This window comes from Pseudorasbora parva, chromosome 21 (genome assembly GCF_024679245.1).
Source record: "Pseudorasbora parva isolate DD20220531a chromosome 21, ASM2467924v1, whole genome shotgun sequence".
Lineage (NCBI taxonomy): Eukaryota > Metazoa > Chordata > Actinopteri > Cypriniformes > Gobionidae > Pseudorasbora > Pseudorasbora parva.
The window spans coordinates 19,650,129-19,670,144 of NC_090192.1; the positions used below are offsets into that span (position 1 = coordinate 19,650,129).

A 20,016-nucleotide genomic window follows, 5' to 3' on the forward strand; every position below is an offset into this window, starting at 1 on the left:
GCCATTAATTTGTAAACATTTGTTATATTAATTGTAAACATTATTCTTACAATGTGTACTGTTTTTAGTTTGTTTTAGCAATGGGAAATTATCTCAATAATGGTCAACCCAAGACGAATAAAACAACAGGATTCAAAATTAATTTTCTTACTGAGGTACGTCTGCAATAATTATTTTTTTAAATGTATTTAACACTGTTCATATTATATGTATATGTGTATGTATATGTGTATATGTGTGTATATTATTTATATTTATATATTTATTTATATATATATATATATATATATATATATATATATATATATATATATATATATATATATACACTCACCTAAAGGATTATTAGGAACACCAGTTCAATTTCTCATTAATGCAATTATCTAATCAACCAATCACATGGCAGTTTATTCAATGCATTTAGGGGTGTGGTCCTGGTCAAGACAATCTCCTGAACTCCAAACTGAATGTCAGAATTAGAAAAAAAGATGATTTAAGCAATTTTGAGCATGGCATTATTGTTGGTGCCAGACGAGCCGTTCTGAGTATTTCACAATCTGCTCAGTTACTGGGATTTTCATGCACAACCATTTCTAGGGTTTACAAAGAATGGTGTGAAAAGGGAAAAACATCCATTATGCGGCAGTCCTGTGGGAGAAAAATTCCTTGTTGATGCTAGAGGTCAGAGGAGAATGGACCGACTGATTCAAGCTGATAGAAGAGCAACTTTGACTGAAATAACCACTCGTTACAACCGAGGTATGCAGCAAAGCATTTGTGAAGCCACAACATGCACGACCTTGAGGCGGTTTAAACTGGTTTCTTGAACATGACAATTGCTGCGTCCCAATTCACCTACTTTTACTACATACTAAAAGTATGTACTCTTTTTGTGAAGAAAAAGGATAAACTTTTGAGTGTGTAGCAGAAAAGTATGCAAGCTTCGGGACATACTACTTTGCCATCTCTAACAGACTCTGTCGCTTATTTATGTGCATCCCGTCACCGTTTAACTACCCTGTAAGGCATCGTCAGATTTGTCACAGTTCAAATCCTCCACATTCAGTTTAATCTCCTACCGTATGGGAGAGAAATGTAGCCGCACGTTGATCTGCCATGTGTGGGTCTTTAATGCAGAGACTCTCCTCATGTGTTTGCAGTTTAAATATAAGGATGCATTTAAAAGTTAATGGCCAAACGTGTTATTACAAAAGCTCACAATAATGCTGCAGGTGAAATATAATATGGACAACACTGAATAAATATATTTTTGTCAGGTTAAATATTGATAGTTAGTCACTCAAACCCCTTTATCTAATCTTCTCTACTTAACCGTCTGACTCGCACATCCGTCATGTTTGTAGTTTTTTAATGCTTTTTATCCGCGTTTGTAGTTCTAATCGAATCCTCGTCTAACTCGCAATGAGTTGTGGGCAATATCAGCCGTTAGAGTGTGTGTCCATCTGTACTTCTAATTCGGACCCGAGAAATATCAGACCATCCAGGTATCTTTGGAATACTCTTTTCAGCATACTACGATTTGGGAAATACTAATTCTATTTTCGAATACTATTTAGTATGGATAGTATGCGAATTGGGACGCATCTTTGGGATGTGGTGGAACTGGAGCTTTATGCCCTGGATGTGCATCCTACAAATCTCCATCAACTGCAAGATGCTATCCTATCAATATGGGCCAACATTTCTAAAGAATGCTTTCAGCACCTTGTTGAATCAATGCCACGTATAATTAAGGCAGTTCTACAGGCGAAAGAGGGTCAAACACAGTATTAGTATGGTGTTCCTAATAATCCTTTAGGTGAGTGTATATATATATATATATATATATATATATATATATATATATATATACAGTCTTGTTCAAAATAATAGGAGTACAATGTGACTAACCAGAACAATCAAGGTTTTTCGTATTTTTTTTTATTGCTACGTGGCAAACAAGTTACCAGTAGGTTCAGTAGATTCTCAGAAAACAAATGAGACCCACCATTCATGATATGCACGCTCTTAAGGCTGTGCAATTGGGGAATTAGTTGAATTAGTTGAAAGGGGTGTGTTCAAAAAAATAGCAGTGTGGCATTCAATCACTGAGGTCATCAATTTTGTGAAGAAACAGGTGTGAATCAGGTGGCCCCTATTTAAGGATGAAGCCAACACTTGTTGAACATGCATTTGAAAGCTGAGGAAAATGGGTCGTTCAAGACATTGTTCAGAAGAACAGCGTACTTTGATTAAAAAGTTGATTAGAGAGGGGAAAACCTATAAAGAGGTGCAAAAAATGATAGGCTGTTCAGCTAAAATGATCTCCAATGCCTTAAAATGGAGAGCAAAACCAGAGAGACTTGGAAGAAAACGTAAGACAACCATCAAAATGGATAGAAGAATAACCAGAATGGCAAAGGCTCAGCCAATGATCACCTCCAGGATGATCAAAGACAGTCTGGAGTTACCTGTAAGTACTGTGACAGTTAGAAGACGTCTGTGTGAAGCTAATCTATTTTCAAGAATCCCCCGCAAAGTCCCTCTGTTAAAAAAAAGGCATGTGCAGAAGAGGTTACAATTTGCCAAAGAACACATCAACTGGCCTAAAGAGAAATGGAGGAACATTTTGTGGACTGATGAGAGTAAAATTGTTCTTTTTGGGTCCAAGGGCCACAGGCAGTTTGTGAGACGACCCCCAAACTCTGAATTCAAGCCACAGTACACAGTGAAGACAGTGAAGCATGGAGGTGCAAGCATCATGATATGGGCATGTTTCTCCTACTATGGTGTTGGGCCTATTTATCGCATACCAGGGATCATGGATCAGTTTGCATATGTTAAAATACTTGAAGAGGTCATGTTGCCCAATGCTGAAGAGGACATGCCCTTGAAACGGTTGTTTCAACAAGACAATGACCCAAAACACACTAGTAAACGGGCAAAGTCTTGGTTCCAAACCAACAAAATGAATGTTATGGAGTGGCCAGCCCAATCTCCAGACCTTAATCCAATTGAGAACTTGTGGGGTGATATCAAAAATGCTGTTTCTGAAGCAAAACCAAGAAATGTGAATGAATTGTGGAATGTTGTTAAAGAATCATGGAGTGGAATAACAGCTGAGAGGTGCCACAAGTTGGTTGACTCCATGCCACACAGATGTCAAGCAGTTTTAAAAAACTGTGGTCATACAACTAAATATTAGTTTAGTGATTCACAGGATTGCTAAATCCCAGAAAAAAAAAATGTTTGTACAAAATAGTTTTGAGTTTGTACAGTCAAAGGTAGACACTGCTATTTTTTGAACACAACCCTTTCAACTAATTCCCCAATTGCACAGCCTTAAGAGCGTGCATATCATGAATGCTGGGTCTTGTTTGTTTTCTGACAATCTACTGAACCTACTGGTAACTTGTTTGCCACGTAGCAATAAAAAATATACTAAAAACCTTGATTATTCTGGTTAGTCACATTGTACTGCTATTATTTTGAACAAGACTGTATATACACAAAATGTATTAAATAAATTATATTCTCAAAATTCTATAAACAATTACCCACAATGACAATGTGAAATAAGTTTTTTTGAAATCTTTGCAAATGTATTACAAATAAAAAACAAAAAAAGAGTATTTACAGCCTTTGCCATGACACTAAAAAATTGAGCTCAGGTGCTCTCCTGTTTCCACTGATCATCCTTAAGATGTTTCTACAACTTGATTGGAGTCCAACTGTGATTCAATTCAGATGATTGTAAATTATTTGCAAAGGCACACGCCTGTCTATATAAGGTGTCACAGTTAACTGTGCATGTCAGAGCACAAACCAAGCCATGAAGTGCAAGGAATTTGTCTGTAGACCTCCAAGACAGGATTGAATTGAGGCACAGATCTAGGGAAGGGTACAGATTCTTTTTTTGCAGCATTGAAGGTCCCAATGAGCACAGTGACTTCCATCATCTGTAAATGTAAGAAGTTTGGAACCACAGGACTCTTCCTAGAGCTGGCTGCCTGGCCAAACTAAGTTACCGGGGGAGAAGGGCCTTAGTCAGGGATGTGACCAGGAACCTGATGGTCACTGTGACAGAGCTCCAGCATTTCTTTGTGGAGAGAGGAGAACCTTCCACAAGAACAACCATCTCTGCAGCACTCCAACAATCAGACCTCTATGGTAGACTCGCCAGAGGGAAGCCACTCCTTCTGTAAAAGGCACACGACAAAAGGCCTGGAGTTTGCCAAAATGCACATGAAAGACTGAGAAACTAAATTCTCTGGTCTGATAAAACAAAGATTGAACTCCTTGCCCTAAATGGCAAGCATCATGTCTGGAGGAAATCAGGCACAGCTCATCTCCGGGCCAGTACCATCCCTACAATGAAGCATGGGGGTGGCAGCATCATGCTATGTTGATTTCAGTAGCAGGAACTGGGAGTCAGGATCTAGGGAAAGATGAATGCAGCTATGTACAGAGACCTCCTTGATAAAAACCTTTTCAAGAGCACACTGTACCTCAGATTGGGATGAAGGTTAATCTTCCAACAGGTCAATGACCCTAAGCACACAGCCAAGATAACAAAGGAGCGGCTATGGGACAACTTTGTGAATGTCATTAAGTGGCCTAGCCAGAGCCCAGAATCTGATTTTCACATCTCTGGAGAGATCTGAAAATGACCGTGAACCGACGCTCCTCATCCTACCTGATGGAGCTTGAGAGGGCCTGGAAAGAAGAATGGGAGAAACTGGCCCCAAATAGGTGTGCTAGTTTTGCAGCATCATACTCACAAAGACTTGAGGCTGTGATGTTTTTCGGTTTTTATTTTTAATAAATGTGCAAATATTTCAAACAAACTTCTTTCACGTTGTCATTATGGGGTATTTATATTATGGGAATTTTAAGTAAAATAATGAATTTAATCAATTTTGAAATAAGGCTGTAACATAACAAAATGTGGAAAAAGTGAAGCGCTGTGAATACTTTCTGGATGTACTGTGTGTATGTGTGTGTGTGTATATATATATATATATATATATATATATATATATATATATATATATATATATATATATATATAATACACATTTTTTTTATTTTTTTTTTTATATATTTTATTTATTATTATTTACCTTTATCCTAATTATGAATTAAAATTCCCCTCAGCTAAACACAACTAAAACAGTTGATGGAAAGTCGACCTTCCTCCATATTCTTGCCAAATCACTATGCCAACACTTCCCGGAACTCCTCGGCTTCGCCAGGGACCTCATTACCGTGCCACTAGCTGCCAAAGGTAAGCTGTCAGAACAAATTGCTGTTAGAATTTTGTATATACACTGCTGTTCAAAAGTTTGGGGTTGTTAAAATTTTCCAAAACATTATTTTTCACATAATTTACATTGTTGCAGCAGCTCTCTTCCCAGTCTGTCAGTAACGCTCTGTTTGGTTCCAGTTTCTATGAAGCCCCTCCTTTTGAAAAGTGCAATGTGCTCTAATTGGTTAGTGTGTTGCGATTGGTCAACTGCTTCGGAAATGTCACGCCCCTTAGCATAACCACAAGTTTCAGCTCAGCTTTTTGATACAGATTGTGTTGGTACCCACTTTGAGCACTAAATATTGTGATATACACTCACCTAAAGGATTATTAGGAGCACCATACTAATACTGTGTTTGACCCCTTTCGGCTTCAGAACTGCCTTAATTTTATGTGGCATTGATTCAACAAGGTGCTGAAAGCATTCTTTAGAAATGTTGGCCCATATTGATAGGATAGCATCTTGCAGTTGATGGAGATTTGTGGGATGCACATACAGGGCACGAAGCTCCCGTATTTAAATGATTCAAGCTTTGTGAAATGGTCCATTATCCTGCTGGAAGTAGCCATCAGAAGAAGCCCACAGGACTGCCGCATACTGGATGTTTTTCCCTTTTAACACCATTCTTTGTAAACCCTAGAAATGGTTGTGTGTGAAAATCCCAGTAACTGAGCAGACTGTGAAATACTCAGACCGGCTCATCTGGCACCAACAACAATGCCATGCTCAAAATGGCTTAAATCATCTTTTTTTCCTAATTCTGACATTCAGTTTGGAGTTCAGGAGATTGTCTTGACCAGGACCACACCCCTAAATACATTGAATAAACTGCCATGTGATTGGTTGATTAGATAATTGCATTAATGAGAAATTGAACTGGTGTTCCTAATAATCCTATAGGTGAGTGTGCACTCACCGGCCACTTTATTAGGTACACTGTACTGTACTTTGCCTTCAGAACTGCCTTAATTCTTCATGGCATCGATTAAACAAGGTGCTGGAAACATTCCTCAGATATTTTGGTCCATATTGACATGATAGCATCAAGCAGTTGCTACAGAAGTATTGGCTGCATGTCAATAACTGTGAGTGTGATGTGAATGTCCCGTTCCATCACATCCCAGTGGTCTAGTCTAGTGGATTAAGATCTGGTGACTGTGGAGGCCATTTAAGTATAGCCAATATACTGTCATGTTCAAGAAACCAGTTTGAGATGATTTGAGCTTTTTAAAATGGTGCGTTTTCCTGCTGGAAGTATAGCCAATTAAATTACCTTTCTTCCCAATTACAATGCTCAATTTGAACTTTAGCAAATTGTCTTGACCATCATCTCTACATCCCCAAAATGCCCCAAAGGTTGCTTTAAATGTTGAAAACAGTTGTGCTGCTTAATATTTTTTGTGAAAACCATAAAAAGAAAAGTTCTTTCCACAAAAAAATTCCCTACATTTTGAATGGTAGAGTATTTTTCTTTTGCTGTTAGATCAAATAGAAATGCAAATGTATTTGTTATAATTAGGCCTAAATGTATTGATGAATGATTGATGTTTATACATGTTTACTGAAATCCAGTAAATCAGAGGAACATTACTGCTGATCTCAGTGACCTTCACTCCACCATCCAGGACATAAGAACCGCCTGTGTAAAAATCCCAGCTACTGCAGAGGATCGCTTTGCATCAGTTATGAGTGTATCCACCAATCAACAGCATTTTATTGAATAAGTTTGATTTGATAAGAATTGATTAAAAAACTAATGCAGTTACTCTTACAGTTTGAGTCAGCAAATAATCTGTTATCCTGTGAAAATATATCTTAAGTATCAGTGTATCAGCCCTTGACCCTGATATTAGAGCTTCCTGGAAAACTGTCATCCAGCTGTGCAGTCCCTAGACTCCTTACAGCAAAGAGCAATGGAGGAGTTTCATAAAGTGGCCTCCTACTTTGGAGAAGACAGTAAGGCCACAACTACAGAAACCTTCTTTGGCATCTTTGCTGAGTTTATCTCCAAATTTGAGGTGAGTTTCTTAAATATTTCGTGAATACTTTACAATAAGGTCCTATTAACATGTTTTCAATTAAAACCCGAAAACCTTTATCTTTTGTCCGTTCATTTACACGACAACTGCGATTTGGGGGCCTGAAAACAGAAACATTTGAAAACATGAAAAACAATACCATTACCGTCTCTGTTTAAGCCTAAAAAACGAGAATTTGTGAACAGTGACATTGTGCGCATGCATGTTACATGTTCAGTCTACAGTGTTTCTTTACAAAGTGACATTGCAAACTACTGGCCTGGCATGCACAGCGTTTTTAATCATTTTTGCAGATCTGTTTTTGCAGACAAAAATAAAAAAGTGTTTGGGAACACCTGGGTTAATGCATTAAATAACATTGGTAACACTTTACTTAAAGGCTTTATCGATAATGCTTTATAAAAGCATTTTAATGCATTAATTTTACGTTGTAATGCACCTCATAATTTATTATATGGTCTCATGAATAACCGTAACCACAGTTATAATACATTATAACATTACATACAAATACTATAATGCATTTTAACATTGGTTACATTTATTTATGAAAAGATATAATGCATTATAATGTACATTATGAATACCATAATAATGCATTATACAGTACATAAAGGCTTTAAAGGGTTAGTTCAGCCAAAAATGAAAATTATTTAATTAATTACTCACCCTCATGTCGTTGGACACCCGTAAGACCTTCGTTCATCTTCGGAACACAAATGAAGATATTTTTGTTGAAAGCTGATGGCTGAGAAAGGCTTCAGAAAGGCCTCCATTGGCATTCAGTACATTTACACTCACAAGACCCATAAAGGCACTAAAGACGTCGCTACAAAGTCCATCTCACTACAGTGGCTGTACAATAATTTGATGAAGCGACGAGAATAGTTTTTGTGCGCAAGTTATTGTCTTCCGTGTAGGTCTCGGACGTGAACTCACGCAATAGCGGCGCTCCTCCTCTTCCGGGTCATGTGTCTGAACGATCTGAACGGCGGAGCTGCGTCATATTCTCACACATGCGTTGAGTTCACGTCCATAACTTGGTGGATAAAGTTGTTATTTTGATTTTTGTGCGCACTATAACTATTTTCGTCACATTGTAAAATTATTGTACAGCCACTGTAGTGAGATGGACTTTGTAGCAACGTCTTTAGTGCCTTTATGGGTCTTGTGAGTGGAAATGTACTGAATGCCAATGGAGGCCTTTCTGAAGCCTTTCTCAGCCATCAGCTTTCAACAAAAATATCTTAATTTGAGTTCCGAAGATGAACGAAGGTCTTACGGGTGTCCAACGACATGAGGGTGAGTAATTAATGAAATAATTTTAATTTTTGGGTGAACTAACCCTTTATGGGTTACCATATTAACGAGCAATACATTTGTTCAAGTATTTATTAACGATAAGTAATAAAAATGCAACTGTTTGTTGGTTCATTTATGTTGCTTTTGTATTTTTAATGTATTTGTAAATGTTATAATTAACAGTAACTAATATTAATAAATGCTTTAGAAAGTACACCCTTTTGAATTATCTGGTTTTATGTATCAGCACTTAACAGAAAATCATATGGTCCTTGCAAGGTTTTAAAATATACATAATTAAGTAAATACAACCTCAGATGAACAACATGACAGATTACACAGTGTCATTTATTTACCAAAAACTATGCGAAAATGGAGAAGATGTGTGTGATAAACTAAGTACATTACTGCATCCATAGGAATTAAGAGGGTAAGTAGGCAGGCATTGTTAATCAAATGCCCTTGTTTAATTGATCATCTGCAAGTGTGATCATCTCTATAAAAGCAGACGTTTTGGCAGTTTGCTGGTCTGAAGATTTTAGGTTAATGTTAACAGGTGTGTGATCTTAGAGAAGCAATTGTTTCTGCCCATCAATCTGAGACGTGTTACAAGGCCATTTCCAAGCAAGTTGAAGTCCATATTTCTACAGCAAGGAAGATTATTCACAAGTGGATAACATTCAAGAAGGTTGCCAATCTTCAAGAGTGGACGTCCCATCAAATTCACCCCTAGGTCAGACCGTGCACTGCTCAAATACACTGCAAAAAACCCCAAGAGATACACCTCAGACTACAGGCCTTAGTTCTCTTTCATCATCTCGTTTCGAGATCCACCTATGGGAAGGGCATCCGTACCTGACCTCTGCAGAAGCATCCAATTGCACCAAGTCTGACAAGACAGGCAGGAGCGCGCAGCCAATGCCCAGTAAGGCCCCACCCCTTACCAGCGGGCATATATGGGCTGCATACGCTACTATACATCAGTTGACATTCGCTTCTCGCGATCTCTGCACTGACACAGTTCGGTTAGATTTGCGCTGCTCACTTATTGTCTGCAGGAGGAAATATCGCCAGATCAGCCTCCACCGGGCGTGACAGTTCTATTCTGCCACATTCTGTGTCTGCATTCGGAGCCGCTCGCGCTCTCGTCCGTCTTCCTGTTCCACGGCTGCCGCCACGGACCTTTCTGAGTTTTTCGCGGGTATGTCGCTCTCTCAGCCTTCTCCTTCTGTGTCTAGCCTATCACGGGCCTGCCCGGCCGCGTGTGGGTCTCTTATCGCCGCTAAGGATTTTCACCCTTTCTGTGTGGTCTGCTTGGGCCTCAAGCACGCAGAGGAGGCAATAGAGAACCCGGAGAACTGTAGTTACTGCCTGGTACTGCCTAAGAAACTCCTGCGACACCGCCTTAAAGTTGCCGCTACTCAGTGTGGCGAGCTCGACTTGTCGTACTCGGATATGGAACACGGTGACGATAGCGCGCTACCGGGGACCTCCCGGGGCGCGACGGCTCTTGTTTTGGCTGACCAGCCCAATCCTGAGTTCCCCGAAGAGGACATCTTCACGGGTAACCTCCCGCTCGCCGACGATCTTGCCGGGTCCGGTGATTACGACGACGCGGGCCTTTTTGAAATTTCGGAGGACGAGGAGGCCATCCCGCCCTCTGTTATTCCCCAGGCTAGCGCCCCCACGGCCTTACCTCAATCCATCCTCCTGGATGTGTGTGAGCGAGCGGCCGCTCGTCTCAACATTAAATGGCCGGCTCCACATAGCGCCACTGACCAGGAGAGGGATATTTATGACGGTAAAGTGTTGGGAGCCCCCCCCCGGCCCGAGGAAAGAACTCTTTCCCGTTCTTCCAGCGTGCGCTAAGCACATGAGGCACTACTGGAACGACCCGCTCGATCTTAAACACGGTCTCGCGGGGCTGGAGGTTAAAGATATGGCGGCTCGTGGCATGGGCGAACCGCCTGCCATTGAGCCCTCCATTGCCAGACACCTCAACCCAGTCCAGGGAGGGCTGCCCGCCCCCCCCGAAGCCGGTCCTTCCTAACAGGATGGACCGTTTTTCTGCCTCGGTGCACCAGGCCGTTTATAAATCCTCGGCCTTGGCTGTTAGGACTCTGAATGTCTCCTCCCTCCTTTCCGCTTACCAAGCGGAGATCCTGATAAGGGATCTTCTCCCTCTCCTGCACTGTGGAAGGAGATCATCACGGTTAACGACCTCGTTCTCCGTAATGCTCGTCAGGTCGTCCAAACCTGCGGGCGCTCTATGGCGCTTTCCGTGGTAGGAGAGCGCTCGCTCTGGCTCAACCTGTCTGGTCTCCCAGACAGCGAAAAGAAACGTATCGCAGGCGCCCCGGTAGAGCCCGGCCGGGCTCTCTTTGGCCCCGCAGTTGCTATGATGCAACAACGATGCGACGACAAGAAGGAGCACAAGGCCTTCATATTGTATCTTCCCAGGAAGACGGTCCCACGCCAGGCGCCCCCTGTGCGTTTGCCTAACCCCCCGGTCCCGGGACGTAATTTTAATCAGGTCAAGGAAAAGCCTCGAAAGAAGTTTTCTGGGCTTTCTTCCTGCCCCAGAACCCCTGTCCAAATGACGGAAGGTTCCTGCTGTAGGGTGTCCCCCTCCCGTGGCTGCCCAGCCCATGTGTTTAGTGGACGATGTGTGTTCCCCCCTCTTCAAGGGGATTGTCGTGAGGAAAAGTTCAAAAGCAGTGTAACCACACCGCACATACGGTGTTCCCCTCACCCAAATAATAAAGGCTTCGGCCCCAGTGTTTCCCAGAAAACACAACACACACAGAAACACAAAAAACACAATAAATCTAACGAATCAAATGAATTCGTCACAGCGAGATACCCTCTCAATGTAGGGAAATACCCTTTCTCTCGTAATGGTGAACCTGCACGTGTCGTCCCTAGTTTCTCCACTAGAGGGCGCCATTGCATCACAAATAAGCCAGCTAGGCATGCTCGAAGCCAGCACGGCCCGGACGAGCATTCACACGAGCTGTGTGTCAGCCTGGCTTACTGTATTACGCATGATATTACAGGGCTATCGTCTGCAGATTGCTATGAAACATCCACGTTTCAGCAGCGTTCTCTTTTCTCACACAGAGGAAAGCACGGCCCACGTCCTGAAGGAGGAAATCTCCTCTCTTCTAAACAAAGGTGCGATTCAGGTGGTTCCCCACAATCTGATAAACCAGGGTTTCTTTTCCCGTTATTTCCTGGTCCCAAAGAAGGACGGTTCCCTCCGTCCTATTCTGGACCCCAGGGTGTTGAACAAACATTTGAGGAAATACAGATTCATAATGTTAACCCTTTGTTCGCTCGCCCGTGTCATGAAACGGAACGACTGGTTCACATCGGTCGATCTGAGAGATGCTTTTCTCCACATAAGCATTTATCCACCACACCGGAAGTTTCTTCGTTTCGCCTATCAAGGCATTTGTTACGAACTCACAGTGCTTCCGTTCGGGCAAGAATTAAGCCCCCGAACTTTCTGTTTGCGTGTGGAAGCGGGCTTCACTCCCCTAAGAATGTCTGGTCTACGGATCCTGACATACATATGTGATTGGCTCATCATAGCCGATTCGAGGGAAAAGGTGTTGCAGGACACCTCCCGTGTGCTCGCGCACACCCGATCTCTGGACTTCAGGGTGAATGTGAACAAGAGCAACTTTACACCCAGTCAGAGGGTGATCTTCCAGGGCATGGAGCTCAACTCAGTCTCCATGCGAGCGCGTCTCTCTCAAGAGCGCGTTCTCTCTCTGACGAACTGTCTGTCACAGTTCAGAGAGGGGGCGAGGGGGCGATATCGCACATGTCTCAGGCTACAGGGTCTTATGGCTTTAGCTATCCAGTTTTTGCCACTAGGACCCCTGAGGATGAGGGCGTTCATGAAATGGGTTTTGTCACTACATTTCAGCCCGTTACACGATCTTTGCCGCTCTGTAACAGTGACGCGCACCTGCGCTGCAGCTCTGCACCACTGGAAGAGCGCGGACTTTTACGCACAGGGTACCCCTCTGGGGACTGTCATATTGCGGAAAGTCGTGACGACGGACGCGTCCCTAACAGGCTGGGGTGCCATCCAGGAGGGCAGAACTGTGAACGGTTTGCGGCCGAGCAAACTACGTTCAGAGCACATAGATTATTTAGAGCTTCTAACCAATTAGAAGGCTCTGAATCATTTTCTGCCTCGTCTGCAGAGACATCATGTGCTCGTACGCTGCGACGATACCACGACAGTGGCTATCAATCGTCAAGGCGGCGCGCGCTCGCCGAAGCTTTATGCCCTAGCTTACAAGCGTTTGGTATGGAGCAGGCGAGTTTTCCTGTCGTTACGCGCGACTCATGTTCCGGGAATTCTGAACAGAGGCGCGGATCTTTTATCGAGGGGGAACCCGCTCTTCGGAGATTGGCACCTCCACCCTCAGATAGTAGACATGATATGGATGAGACTACGGGCGCCCGTAGATCTGTTCGCCTCGCGCGAAAACAGCCATTGTCCTATGTTCTTCTCTCTAAAGGACTTGGACGCGCCCCTCGAGGTGGACACACTGGCCCACCCGTGGCCCAGAGTGCTGCTGTATGCCTTTCCTCCCCTGTGCCTGATAATTCTCACACTGGCCAGGGCGAGAGAGGGTTTTTTTTCTCTCATCCTGATAGCACCCAGGTGGTCCAAAGCGCCGTGGCTGGCAGAGGTAATCCCTCTGTTGTATGCCCAGCCGTGGTGCCTCCCCCTCCGCACAGACCTATTGTCTTAAGCGAACGGGGAGATTTATCACCCAAACCCGGACAGGGTAGCTCTCTGGGCTTGGCCCGTGAGAGGACGAACCTAAGCGCGTCAGGGCTTCCCCCGCGCGTGGTGGCTACTATACAGAATGCCAGGGCCATTTCTACACAGTCCTTGTATGGCTGTAAGTGGCAGGTGTTCGATGAGTGGTGTGATGGGCGGGGTCTCACGTCATATCAATGCTCAGTCGCTGATATCTTGTGTTTCCTCCAAGACCTTATGGATAAGGGCAGGTCTTTTTCCACTATTAAGGTCTATCTGGCAGCTATCTCTGCTTGTCATGTGGGTTTTGAGGGCTCAACGGTTGGGCAGCATTCTCTAATCCGCAGATTTATGAAGGGCGCCCGTCGCTCCTTGCCAGTCATTAGGAGAACGATCCCTGAATGGGACCTCTCCATGGTGCTGGAAGCTCTGTCTCAATTCCCTTTTGAGCCTCTGGGGAATATTCCCCTTAAGTTGCTGTCCTTCAAAACAGCCTTGCTCTTGGCCTTGGCGTCAGCCAAACGTGTCAGTGAGTTACATGCACTCTCGGTCCACCCCTCGTGCATCAATTTCTCTCTGGGTGGAGATAAGGTTTTCCTCAAGCCTAATCCAGCATTCATGCCGAAATGTTTCCCTGCGTTCACATCGGAGGTGTTGGAGCTATCCGCTTTTCACCCTCCGCCCTTTTCCTCCGCGGAGGATCAGAGGCTAAATGCCCTGTGTCCAGTCCGTGCGTTACAAACGTATGTGTCTAGGACCAGCGCGTTCCGGAAGAGTGACCAACTCTTCGTTTCATGGGCTCCTCCTCGCAAAGGGGATCCCCTGTCTAAACAACGCCTCTCACATTGGCTTGTGGACGCTATAATCTTGGCATATGAATCAAAGGGAGTGCAACCCCCAGGGAACATCAGAGCTCATTCCACGAGGGGCTTGGCCGCCTCTTGGGCTCTGTTCAGGGGAGTATCACTGCAGGATATCTGTTCTGCGGCCAGTTGGGCTTCTCCCCATACGTTTGTGCGTTACTACAGGCTGGATGTCACCAGAATCTCAGTAGCACATTCGGTCTTGGGGGTGGGGTCTTCCTAACCCTGCCTTCTTTATGTGTGACACACATAGCCTATGTTTCATGTCCTGCTTCACACCGCAGTTACGCGGTTGCGTCGGTGTGGCGAGTTCATGATTATGAGACGCGTCGTGCACCGCCCCTCGGGGTGACCGTCTTTTTCTGGCTAACAGGACCTCACTGTGAGTGTATTGGGCAATCGGGGAGCTGTCCATGTCTCTCCCATAGGTGGATCTCGAAACGAGATGATGAAAGAGAACAATAGGTTACTGTCGTAACCCCGGTTCTCTGAAACATCGAGTGGAGAGATCCACCAGCTTTGCCCCGCTTACCGCACGAGAAGCGAATATACTTACTGATGTACAGTAGCGTATGCAGCCCATATATGCCCGCTGGTAAGGGGTAGGCCTTACTGGGCATTGGCTGTGCGCTCCTGCCTGTCTTGTCAGACTTGGTGCAATTGGATGCTTCTGCAGAGGTCAGGTACGGATGCCCTTCCCATAGGTGGATCTCTCCACTCAATGTTTCAGAGAACCGGGGTTACGACAGTAACCTATTGTTTGCATGTTAAATGTTAAAGTTCATGACATTACAATTAAAAAAATGACTGAACAATTGCGGCTTGTTTGGAAGGGTTGCCAGGAGGAAGCCTCTTCTCTCTAAAAAGAACATGACAGACAGAAGGCTTGCAAAGTTGCATTTGAACAAACCACAACACTTCTGGAAGAGTGTCCTTTGGACAGATGAGACCAAAGTGGAGATGTTTGGCCATAATGCACAGCAGAAACCAAACACAGCATATAAGCACAAACACCTCATGCCAATTGTCCATCACGGTAGTGGAGCGTGATGATTTGGGCTTGCACTCTAAACAATTCTGGGTTAAAAACAACCCAAGTGGGTTGAAAATGGACAAACCCAGAATTTGGGTTGTTTGAATGGGTCCAATCACTAGGTTCAAACAACCCAATTTCTGGGTTTGTCCATTTTTAACCCAACTTGAGTTGTGGTCACTGAGTCCAACATGAACTCCTCTGTTAGCAAAGTATTCTAGAGTTAAATGTGAGGTCATCTGACTGACAGCTTAAACGAATTGGCTCATGCAACAGGACAACCAACCCAAGCACACCAGCAAATCGACTGCAGAACGGCTGAAAAAGAAAAGAATCATGTAGTTGCAATGGCCCTATCAAAGTAGTCCAGACCTCATCCCGACTAAAAAACTGTGGCGGGACCTTAAGAGAGCTGTGCATAAATAGATGATCGTAAACCTCAATGAACTGAAGACATGATGTAAGAGACTGATCAAGCATTACAGAAAATAATTACTTCCAAGTCATTGCTGCTAAAGGTGGTTCTACATCATATATCATAGGGTGTACTTAGTTTCACACACATGGATTCTCCATTTTGAGATATTAAATGATGACACGTGTAATGTTGTGTGTTGTTATTTATCTGAGGTTGTATTTATCTAATTATAAGACCAGCTATAGACTAGACAATTTCTGGTCCTGATACGCAAAACCACAGAATTCAAAAGGGTGTATTTTCTTTTTCACACGACCTCATATGTAATGGCCTATTTTTGCTGTGTTCATCATGTCTTATGCTTTTGGTTGTTCCCGGTTTTCTTTTGTACAATTAACGATAAAAAAGGTGAGTGTGTTCTGTATTTCTCTTCGATAGAGAGCGCTGAGCGAGACACAAGGAACCGAAAACCCCAGAAGCCCCCGAATAGCCTCGCCGTTGGCCTGGTGAAACCAACATCATCTGCCGTCTCCAACCCAGAATGTGCCAATAAACACAGAGAACTTGATAGCGTGAAAGGATGAGCCTTCCTTTAAAATGTCTTAGTTGAAATAAAAAATATCTTTAGAATAAAGAATATATATTTTATACAGAACTTCAGCCTGTTTATTGAGAAAGTATATCAATATAGCTTAATTATTAATAATTTTGTTTTGAGATTTGCTGCTTAGAATGTAACAGGAACATGAACACTTCAGGTGGAGAGCACCGACGGTATTTTTGATGGTATATTTTGGTACAGAGGAGAATGAATGTTTTTGTGATGAATTTACTCATCCTTAAGCCAAATGTATTTTAAACACACAGAAAAGTTTTAAATGAGATTTCTTCATAGTGTTAGTGTTTTATTGTTGTTCTCCATTGTGAGTCGCTGACCACAGCCGAACAAGAGTGCACACCCTTCACTAAAAATATTTTCACAAATCTGTATCGGAAGACTAGTTGTAGCTACAGTTGATACGGGTGGTTCAATCGCGCATGAGGATCTGTGGTAGGTTTTACATCATGCAATCATTTTTCAATTAAGAAAACGCTCAAGCCTCACATTATTAAATTCAGAAGGGTACACAAATCACCTGTGTTATTTTAACATGAGTATGTAGCTTGTCTGACCTTTTTAGGTATTATTGTTTAAGGTAACAATGCATTTCTTTCTGACATCTTCTGTTCTGAACAAATGCATGATCTTCCTTATTGGCCGTCTTTGTGTCATGTATTTTTCTTTGTCAGAACCTCCGTTATTATTTCTCTAAACCAGAGACGATAGAAGAGGAGAAAACATACAATTTGCATTTGCATGTAGCGAAGTATTTCTATTTATGTAATGTATTACCGTTTTGATTGTTTCTGTATCAATTTGTTATATTGAACTTGTTTTACCAAATTAGTTGTAAATTAATATTTGTGAAGCCTACAAATTGTTTGGCGTGACTAGCCTAGCGTTTTCCTGAGCAGTTCTATATCGGCTTCAATATCAACAGGCCACATTGCTGCGTTTTATTGAGATGTCTTAATTTGATTCGCCTGAATAAATACGCATTTGCGGACATTTATCTCTGTGTAATTATTTATTTTTTACTGTAGGCCTAATTGTATCATCTCTGAGTCACACTTTTTCCCTCATTTAAGGGGAATTACTATTTTGAAAAATTGTTGCTAATACTATATATTGGTATTTATCTCAGTAATGTCCTGTTATTAGCATTATTCTTCAGGGTAGACACTATTTTTTCCACATATGAAAATTAGGCAATGAAGAATAAATATTGTACTGTTGACTGACTGAATAAATAGTAGTAATTATACAAAATGGTAATGTTGATCATTCTTAAAATTATATTGTTTCTTTTTAACAGTTGCTTTATTGTTATATTTAACAACACTTTTGAATTCAATCTGTAACTTCAATATATTCATATCAAAAATCTGTTTAATGAACTCTAGATCCAATATAAATGTCATCATCATTCCCTAGTTACTAGGCAACGCTATATGCTTCAAAGATTTCAGATATATAGCCCTGCCATTATACAGAGCAAGGAAGATACATGAAAATGACTGATAATAAACTGCCACCTTTTCAAGACCCTTTTATCTTTAATCAAACCCTTTAATCATAAATGAATAATAATAATAATAATAAAAACATTCTATGAAGCTTAATTCTATCTTCATAAATAAATGAAACATTTTAGAATGTTGGAATGAGATCTTGTTTATATCAGTCCTTTACATTAATCGAAGGTGCAGAAAGAATGATGAGAAAAGACAAACATAACCAACAACAAGGTCAATTGTTATATTTAGATCCAATATTAATTCATATTATATGTAATATGTATTAGTGTCGTCTTGAATCTGATCGGTCATTGCATTTATTAGGCAGTTGAAATTAAAATATGTAAGATTAAATATCCAAAAACCACTAGAATAATGTTATATATTTGGTCAACGTGTACATTGTTTAAATCCAGAGAAATCTGCCATTTTAACCAGTGTTATGGACCGTGTCCTTGAGCCGCCTGCAATGATGTCATATACTTACTACCCTTGATTTCCTTAGAAACCATGGAAACCCCACAGACCTTGCAACTGTTTGGATATACACTATATTGCCAAAAGTATTGCGACACGCCTCCATATCATTGAATTAAGGTGTTCCAATCCCTTCCATGGCCACAGGTGTATAAAATCTAGCACTTAGGTATGCAGACGATTCTACAAACATTTGTGAAAGAATGGGTCGCTCTCAGGAGCTCAGTGAACTCAAGTGTGGAACCATCATAGGTTGCCACCTGTGCTTGTGTAAGAATAAGTCACCGCACTAAAATTTCCGCACTACTAAATATTCCATGGTCAACTGTTAGTGGTATTATAAAAATGTGTAAGCAAATGGGAACAACAGCAGCTCAGCCACAAAGTGGTAGGCCACATTTAAAAAATAAATAAAAAATGTTTAATTCAGAGTGGGGTCAGCGCATGCTGAGGTGCACAGTGTGCAGAAGTCAACAACTTTCAGTCAATAGCTACAGACCTCAAAACTTCTTGTGGCCTTCAGATTAGCTCAAGAACAGTGTCTAGAGAGCTTCATGGAATTGGTTTCCATGGGCGAGCAGCTGCATCCGAGCCTTACATCACCAAGTGCAATGCAAAGCGTTGAATGCAGTGGAGTAAAGCACACCGCCACTGGACTCTAAAGCAGTGGAGACATGTTCTCTGGAGTGACCAATCATGCTTCTCTGTCTGGCAATCCGATGGATGAGTCTGGGTTTGGTGGTTGCCAGGAGAACAGAACTTACCTGACTGCATTGTGCCAAGTGTAAAGTTTTGTGGAGGGGGTATTATAGTGTTGGGTTGTTTTTCAGGAATAGGGCTTGGCCTCTTAGTTCCAGTGAAAAGAACTCAATGCCTCAGCATATCAAGACATTTTTGACAATTTCATGCTCTCACATTTGTTGGAACAGTTTGGTGATGGCCCCTTCCTGTTCCAACATGACTGCGCACCAGTGCACAAAGCAAGGTCCATACAAGACATGGATGAGAGTTTGGTGTGGAGAAACTTGACTTGCCTGCACAGAGTCCTGACCTCAACCCAATATAACACGTTTGGGATGAATTAGAGAGGAGACTGTGAGCAAATTGTGGTTTGTGGCATTCTTGTCAAAACATCAGTGCCTGACCTCACAAATCCACTTCTAAAAGAATGGTCAAAAATTACCATGAACACACTCCTAAACTTGTGGAAAGACCTCCCAGAAGAGTTAGAAGAAGTATAGCTGCAAAGGGTTGGCCAACTCTATATTAAAGGGTTAGTTCACCCAAAAATGAAAATTATTTCATTAATTACTCCCTCATGTCGTTGGACACCAGTAAGACCTCTTTGGTGTTGAAAGATCGATTATCTTTGGAAAACAAATGAAGATATTTTTGTTGAAAGCTGATGGCTGAGAAAGGCCTCCATTGGCATTCAGTACATTTCCACTGACCCACTCACAAGACCCATAATGGCACTAAAGACGTCGCAACAACAAAGTCCATCTCACTACAGTGGCTGTACAATAATTTTACGAAGCAACAAGAATAGTTTTTGTGGCAAAAAAAATAAATCATAATGACTTTATCCGCCAAGTTATTGTCTTCCGTGTAGGTCTCCGACATGAACTCACGTGATGGCGACGCTCCTCTTCTTCCATATTGAAGAGTTCA

At 42.2% G+C, this 20,016-nt stretch overlaps 1 protein-coding gene across 5 annotated transcripts in view; it reads left to right on the top strand.

The window, feature by feature from the left end:
* The window catches only part of grid2ipb (glutamate receptor, ionotropic, delta 2 (Grid2) interacting protein, b), a 59,909-nt gene extending 42,546 nt beyond the window's left edge, over positions 1 to 17,363 (top strand). For all 5 annotated transcript variants that reach the window (XM_067429532.1, XM_067429530.1, XM_067429531.1 and 2 more), the window contains 5 exons: positions 69 to 155; positions 5,158 to 5,287; positions 6,882 to 7,000; positions 7,163 to 7,327; positions 16,189 to 17,363. In XM_067429532.1, the coding sequence (XP_067285633.1) occupies positions 69 to 155; positions 5,158 to 5,287; positions 6,882 to 7,000; positions 7,163 to 7,327; positions 16,189 to 16,260 (573 nt within the window). In that variant the 3' untranslated portion in view covers positions 16,261 to 17,363. The remainder of the gene's footprint in view (positions 1 to 68; positions 156 to 5,157; positions 5,288 to 6,881; positions 7,001 to 7,162; positions 7,328 to 16,188) is intronic.
* Positions 17,364 to 20,016: the final 2,653 nt, after the last annotated feature.